The sequence below is a fragment of the Nelumbo lutea genome, chromosome 1 (assembly GCF_056320005.1).
Source record: "Nelumbo lutea isolate HS-2025 chromosome 1, American lotus-T2T, whole genome shotgun sequence".
NCBI classification, from domain to species: domain Eukaryota; kingdom Viridiplantae; phylum Streptophyta; class Magnoliopsida; order Proteales; family Nelumbonaceae; genus Nelumbo; species Nelumbo lutea.
This window is the reverse complement of record NC_142684.1, coordinates 103,152,221-103,159,698: the sequence shown is the minus strand read 5'-3', so window position 1 is coordinate 103,159,698 and position 7,478 is coordinate 103,152,221. Positions and strand designations below refer to the sequence as shown.

General features: G+C 41.5%; 1 protein-coding gene across 1 annotated transcript; it reads left to right on the top strand.

Annotated features, from left to right (window-relative positions):
- Positions 1-923: 923 nt before the first annotated feature.
- LOC148876500 (phosphoenolpyruvate carboxykinase (ATP) 1-like) lies at positions 924-6,843 on the top strand. Its single transcript, XM_088967017.1, has 13 exons — positions 924-1,154; positions 1,734-2,024; positions 2,245-2,417; positions 2,836-2,989; positions 3,092-3,176; positions 4,109-4,209; positions 4,520-4,818; positions 5,014-5,187; positions 5,294-5,359; positions 5,581-5,759; positions 5,938-6,107; positions 6,233-6,401; positions 6,523-6,843. The coding sequence occupies exons 2-13, from the start codon at positions 1,750-1,752 to the stop codon at positions 6,664-6,666; spliced, it is 1,989 nt and encodes a 662-aa protein (XP_088823143.1). The 5' UTR covers positions 924-1,154; positions 1,734-1,749; the 3' UTR covers positions 6,667-6,843.
- Positions 6,844-7,478: the final 635 nt, after the last annotated feature.

Sequence of the window (7,478 nt, the reverse complement as noted above, 5' to 3'; positions counted from 1 at the left end):
TGATAAACTCATAAAAGGGACCTCGCAGCACGTGTCCCTCGACCTTCGTTGTCGCCGCCGTAACAGGGGCGTTATGTTTTGACGGCATCTAACAAGATTACGATAACGGAGTTAGGGATTGCGCAGGTGAAAGCATCGGTATCTTCGGGATGGTGGAAGGTGCTTAAACCTCGGACAGTTTCCTAGCTGGAATATATGACGTGGCATGTGATTTGGCCCATTGGGAGAACGTACTTTGTAGGTAATAGGCGAGCGATAAGCCACTGACGTGGACGTGAAGATGTAAGTTGTAAGAGACTAATCAGGTCGGCGCCACTCAGGAATCAGTCAAAGACTTCAAATGTATATGGTATATTTATTCGATATTTTAGGAATTTCTCACGATATCTACATAATTACCATTTTGCCACAACATAATCAGCAAAGGGCCTCGGACCTGGCTATACCTATACCTATATATAAATATAATCTCACGATATCCCACGGCAGAAGATTCCAATTCAACGATCAGGTATCTATTTTTCGGAGGTGACTGTGATAGGTTCGTCACCCATTGGATGAAAGATTTTTCTCTTCTTTAATTTTTCTGAAAAGGTGAGGAAACTGGAAATGAGTTTTTTAAGCCCATTGGGCTAATGTCATACGGAACTCATCAGATCTGGATCTACGGTGCAGGGTTAATCAATCGCGAAGATAGATCAGGTCTGGCAGGAACTCATTGTACGCGACGAATCAACAGCGCCTAAAAATATGAGTCATGGACTCGTGAGGACTTGGGGAAGGCTTCTTTTTGTTTGGGGAGAAATTAAAGAATAAAGAGTGTATTAATTTTTTTCCGAGTCGGGTCTCTATTTCGCGTTTAATTCGATTTTGTCTCATTCCCCCTTTTGGGTTTCTTAACCGTAGGGGTTAAAGATCCAACCATGGTTAGAATTGCGACTTCTGGGTTAGGGTCGGGTTAAGCTCGGGTCAAGTGGGATGATGCCTTTAAAAGGGAGGCCTCGCTGCTCTGCTTTTGCATCCCTCCCGTTGTTGTTTGAAGCCTTCACTCCTTACTGAAATTGCATGGTGGAATCATCCGTTTGTCCCTTCGTTTCTCATTTGTTTTAGGGTTTTTTTTGTCCTTCTTTCTTCTTTTGATCTTCTGGTTTCTGGTAAGTTCTTTCTCCTCCTCCCCCCCCTCTCGTCCAAATCCTCTGTTTTAGTATTTTCCTCATGGGCTCTGCTGATCATGTTCCATGTTTGAGAATTTGATCATCTTTCTCAATTTCAACACCTTGTTCTCGGAATATCTAAAATTTTCAGTCTGGTTTCCGGTGCTTTCTACGTTTTTGTTTATCATGAGCTCATGGACAAAATCTACGTGAATTCAGGAACTTTTGCAATGAATGCTAATGCTTGATAAGAGCATTTTATGCAGATAATTTTTTTTTAGCGCAAGACATTTAAAATGTTAATATTTAACGCCGATACGCACGGAAAATCGATTCACATAGTTTTTACAATAGATTTCGGATTTCCTTTAATTTCTACGATAAGTTATGGATACCCATTATTTCTGTTTTGATCTGTTGAGCAAATATAGATAACATTATCCCTAAATTTTACTTTCAGAAATTGGATTTTTTACAGTTATCTCTTATTGTGTTATTCTATTTTTTTTTTCTTCAAATAAATGTTTTCGTTCGTTCAGTATCTGATATAATACGTGTTGTCATGGTAATAAAAAACAGAAATTGCAGAGAAGAGATGGCTTCGAACGGAACCGGTAGCGGTAACGGAGAGTTCAGCTTCACGGGCGTTGGAACTGCTCGCAACGGGCTTGCCAGGATCCAAACTCAGAAGAAGCAAAACGGAATCTGTCATGACGACAGTGCTTCTCCCGTTAAAGCTCAGACGATTGATGAGCTGCATTCACTCCAGAAGAAGAAATCCGCGCCCACTACGCCGATCAAAGGAACGCAAGGCGCTTTTGCTACAATTTCCGAAGATGAGCGCCAAAAACAGCAACTCAAGTCCATCAGGTAGAGTCCCGTTTCTGAGAGATTTTTCTCTGCAGTGGGAGCTGCCCCTTGCCCGCGAATCGCACGGATTCAAAACAAATAATGAACTTTTGTTTGCTTGTTTTCTTTTTTCTTTAATGCTAGCGAATCAAAGCAACGTGTGTGTGGCATCACGAAATTACCCTGCGGTTCATTTATGAGAGTACGTTTATAACTTTTGTCCTCCTTCTTTTTGAAACAGTGCATCTCTGGCATCGCTGACGAGGGAGACGGGGCCAAAAGTGGTGAAAGGAGACCCAGCCAGGAAATCCGAAACGCCCAGGGTTGTTCATTCGCATCAGCATACACCAACCATCGTCGTTAGTGACAGCGCTTTGAAATTCACCCACGTCCTCTACAATCTTTCTCCTGCAGGTATAATACTCGTAAACTCCCAAACCAACCCGCGTCCTTTTCCTTTTTTGATTCCTTGCAGCTGCCGGAGAAAGGGACCTAGCTAGATTGCATATATTTGCATTGTCAAATTAATTATTGAGGACATTTCAAGTAGATAAACCTAAGAAACGGTGTAAACAAAGGCGCAAAGTTGCCTTCTTTTGACTTGTTCACATCACTGGGATTATGAGAAAATGTTTTCCCCTCTGTTTAAAGGAGATTTACCTTTTCACGGTGTATAAGAAAGCCACGTGTCCCAGGTTTTCAAAGCTAATTGCATGGTTTTAAGGAGGCTTTCGACTTTACCTATCTTGCCTGATTTTCATTTATACTTTTTTCTTTTTCCCCAGATTTACTGATCTTGGATGTCATTCTTCTTCTATCTTCTACTCCACAGAGTTGTACGAACAGGCTATAAAATATGAGCATGGATCGTTCATAACGTCGAGCGGAGCGTTAGCCACGCTCTCGGGAGCGAAGACAGGTCGCTCCCCCAGGGATAAGCGTGTGGTAAGGGACGAAACAACAGAAGATGAACTTTGGTGGGGAAAGTAAGTCCGTTGCTCTATTATCTTTCCAGTTTCCATTTTCTAGCTATTTTAGCCATTTCTGTGATTTCGTCACGAACTCGACTTTTCTTGTTGACTAACCAGGGGCTCACCCAACATTGAAATGGACGAGCACAGCTTCTTGGTGAACAGAGAGAGAGCCGTCGATTACTTGAACTCGCTGGACAAGGTTTCTCTCAATTTACTGCTCTAACCCATCCAGTTTGCTTATCATCGTAAATTACAATTTACTGCTCTAATTATTTATCATCATTCTCGTCCATCTGTCTCAATCTCATTCTATAAATAAATTATTATAACGAATTATCATGATACCTTCCTTTTTCGCTTGAAGATGATAACGTAACGTGTTATGTGTGTATCCTAGCTGCACATGATGGGGCCGGGCATTTACAGGCTTTGCATTAGAAATTCATCGAATTTGGTGCCGTGTCACCATTATTTTATTTGTTTTGAAACTTTCGGGGGTTCGGTGGTGGTATCTTTCTTGACGTCTTGTGTGAGTTGACAAGAACAACTCCAGTCCGTTGGATAAAGTATGGGCCCCAACTTTTGATGATTCTCTTGACCTTGATGTGATGATGTCATTAACTTTATTATTATTCACCGTGAAGAGGAAAAGGAGCCTTTCCTCCTTTTCCCCAAAAGGAGCGAAAGCCAAACTCGAAAATATCTTACGGCTGTGACACGTTATGTTATTGCTGTCCCTTACACTCTACCATTTATTGCTGACTTCTGAGGGTGTGTCACTGGACTGTGTCGAGTGTGTCCTGCCCTGGCCAGACTGTCGTTTCACTTACCCTTCCGAGACGCTTTCGTATGTGTGTTATGTCGATATATGGGACCCACCACCCTAGTTACCCCTGTCTAGGCTCTAGTTACACGGTCAGTGTGAGTGAGATTACTTGATTTTGCCCCTCCAGAAGAACTGATCACAGTGTTTGGGCTTAAAAGAAAATCCATAAAGATATAGATCAGGTTGCTAAGTAACAATAACAAGCCAGTGACTGTATTATGGATCTGTTTACCCAAATACTTGGTATATTTGTTTACCCATTTTGGATGTTGAGATAATAATGGTATTTAATTTTGCATTTGCAGGTGTATGTGAACGATCAATTTCTAAACTGGGACCCAGCGAACCGAATCAAAGTCCGGATTGTCTCAGCCAGAGCGTACCATTCCTTGTTCATGCACAACATGTAAGTAAAAGAATAGGATTAGTAATAGTAACAACAATTTAATCAGCTGTACAGTACAGTACCAGATAAGTTCTCCAACTGCCGACACTCAAACACTGTGAATGTGAATATATGATTATCTAGCTATCTCAGTTATTAAGTTTCTAACGCTGAAATAATGAATGCATGGTGGATTGGTATAGAATATATATATTTTCCACAGGTTATATATATATGGTAGGTCCCTTTGTGTTGTGTAAGGTTGGTGCAGAAATTCAACAAGTGAATTAGTTTAGTGAGTGTACAAAATGGATAACCGCGTGGGTGGCAGGTGTATCCGACCCACGCCTGAAGAGCTGGAGGATTTCGGTACTCCGGACTTCACCATATACAATGCTGGGCAATTCCCGTGTAATCGATACACCCACTACATGACATCCTCTACTAGCGTAGATCTGAATCTTGCTAGGAGGGAAATGGTCATCCTTGGCACGCAGTACGCCGGGGAAATGAAGAAGGGTCTTTTCAGCGTTATGCACTATCTCATGCCTAAGCGTCAAATCCTGTCCTTACATTCTGGCTGCAATATGGGCAAAGATGGCGATGTCGCCCTCTTCTTTGGATTATCAGGTATTGTATCAATGGATCGTTGTACTACCACGCCATCATCGCCTGCCCTTGTCTCTCCTTTGTCCCCCCCCCCCCCCCCTTCCTTTTATCTGATACCGAAACTAACTGGATTTTGTTATTTTTGCTTCTATTTGCTTAATTTGTCATCACTCCCAGTTTGATCAACATGCATTAATTGTATTGTATTTGTAACAGGCACGGGGAAGACAACACTTTCTACGGATCATAATAGGTATTTAATTGGAGACGACGAACACTGCTGGAGTGAGAATGGTGTGTCTAACATTGAGGGTGGTTGCTATGCCAAGTGCATTGATCTTTCAAAGGAAAAGGAGCCTGATATCTGGAACGCCATCAAGTTTGGGACTGGTACTAATAAAATCTGACCTCGCTACTTTTGTAATTCACTCACTCCCCACTATCCCTTGATTTGGATGTTGCTTTCAATCGGCAATTAATTGCCTGTGGTTTGCAGTTTTGGAAAATGTGGTGTTCGACGAGCACAGTCGGGAGGTAGATTATTCGGACAAATCTGTTACAGGTAAAAGATGACTCCACGGTTGTTTACTTGTTCCGAAATGAATCCCTTCCAAAAGCAAAATCTGGTGGCTATTAGCTTTGGCTGCTGAAATTAATCCTCATATAGTTTCTTAGATGATTGATTCCTTTGCCCAATAACAATAACGATAAATCCCTATCATCACTAGTAATTTTAATATTGGGTGTGAGAGATTTTAATGTTCTTTGTTTCTTTTTGTACAGAAAACACTCGAGCAGCATACCCCATTGAGTACATTCCAAATGCAAAGATTCCATGTGTAGGCCCACACCCGAAGAATGTCATCCTTCTAGCGTGTGATGCTTTCGGTGTTCTCCCACCTGTGAGCAAATTGAGTCTGGCCCAGACCATGTACCATTTCATCAGCGGCTACACAGCTCTGGTATGCGCATAATTCTCAAGTGCTACTATTATGATTGGTGTTCGTTAAGGAACCATGGGATGCTCTATGCTATTATGGGTCCATTGGCTAGTTGAATTAATTATATAGTGAAATAGTACCGGTGTAAACTCTGGGAGAAGCATTTTGATGGCCTTTTCTTTTCTGAAAATAAAAACAGGTGGCCGGAACAGAGGATGGTATAAAGGAGCCACAAGCGACATTCTCCGCCTGCTTTGGAGCAGCATTCATCATGCTGCATCCTACTAAATATGCAGCAGTGCTAGCCGAGAAAATGGAGAAGCACGGTGCCACTGGATGGCTGGTCAACACTGGCTGGTCAGGTGGAAGGTATATACAAATTACAGGAATTCAATTAGGAAATACCTTGTCCCTCTTCCCTCAAGTCTCAACATATAATAATATATTTTGGGTCTTGAATCTTGATTGATTAAACAAAATTTTCTCCCTTGCAGCTATGGCTCGGGTAACCGAATCAGGTTGCCGTATACAAGGAAGATAATTGATGCCATACACTCCGGTAGCCTCCTCAAGGCTAATTACACCAAGACTGAAGTGTTTGGGCTTGAGATCCCTACAGAAGTTGAGGGCGTCCCTTCGGAAATCCTGAATCCAATGAACACTGTTAGTTGGCCCTTGTTTCCCCTATCTCTTTTGCTTCTTTTTAACTCTTCTACTCGACCTTTAGTTGGTAGGTACATTTGATAATTGTGTTTTACTAATATATGTGAGCGTTGGATTGCAGTGGACAGACAAGAAAGCATACAACGACACCCTGCTGAAGCTTGCAGGCCTGTTCAAGAAAAACTTTGAGGGATTTGTGAATTACAAGATTGGCAAGGACAACTCACTGACTGAGGAGATCCTTGCTGCTGGTCCTATCTTCTGATGCACAAAAAGGGAGTTAATTGTAGTTGGCAACCCAAAGTTGCCTGTAGATGTGTAATTCATGTTATCTAGCCTAGTTCAAATGCAAAAGGTTCTTTAGGCAGTAGTTTTATATATATTATAATGTACAACTTCTGGCAAAAATCTGTTTAATGCAATCATCGAAGCATTTAAAATATGGGGCCTCTGCTCTTCTCAAGCTCAGAGGAGTCTCATTAGCTTATTATCTACGCATTAAAGTTGAAAGTAGGCGTCTGGGAGAGACCGGATCTGCGCCTCACATGCACATTCACATACGGGAGTGAGGAGCCAGATCCCGTCACCGTCGGGGAGGTAACAGGTAAGGACCATAGGAACTAACTAGAAAGGCATTAGAGTGAATGAGTTGTTGACAACGTTTTGAAAACCAAGTTACTGACCAGACGAGAACTAGTTCCAGTATGCTATGGCCGGGATTCTTTCCATCTAAAGCAGTCAGCAGTATAGCAATGCAAGCGTCACAGCTTGACCTGGCAATTGGGTTGGGTGGGTCGGATTCGGGTTGGGTTATCAAATGTTAGACCCTAATTTTAAATGTTCAAGTTAGGATTGACCCATAACTGAAATTTAAAAAAATAAAAAAAAAATTACATGAAAATGCCAAAATTAAAGGAATTAATTTTAAAATCCAAATATAAGATAAAAAACTTTAACATTTAATAATTTAAGGAGTAACAATAAAACTTCTAACAATGTTTTTTCAGACCCAATCCAATCCAACCCAATTTTTTTCTAGATCAGGTCTAGTCTCTCTCAAATTCAGAGGTGGGCTCA

Coding starts and splice junctions, on each gene's coding strand:
- LOC148876500 (XM_088967017.1), top strand. CDS start 1,750: ATGGCTTCGAACGGAACCGGTAGCGGTAACGGAGAGTTCAGCTTCACG. Junction 4,819..5,013: donor CCTCTTCTTTGGATTATCAG/GTATTGTATCAA, acceptor TATTTGTAACAG/GCACGGGGAAGACAACACTT. Junction 5,360..5,580: donor TTCGGACAAATCTGTTACAG/GTAAAAGATGAC, acceptor CTTTTTGTACAG/AAAACACTCGAGCAGCATAC.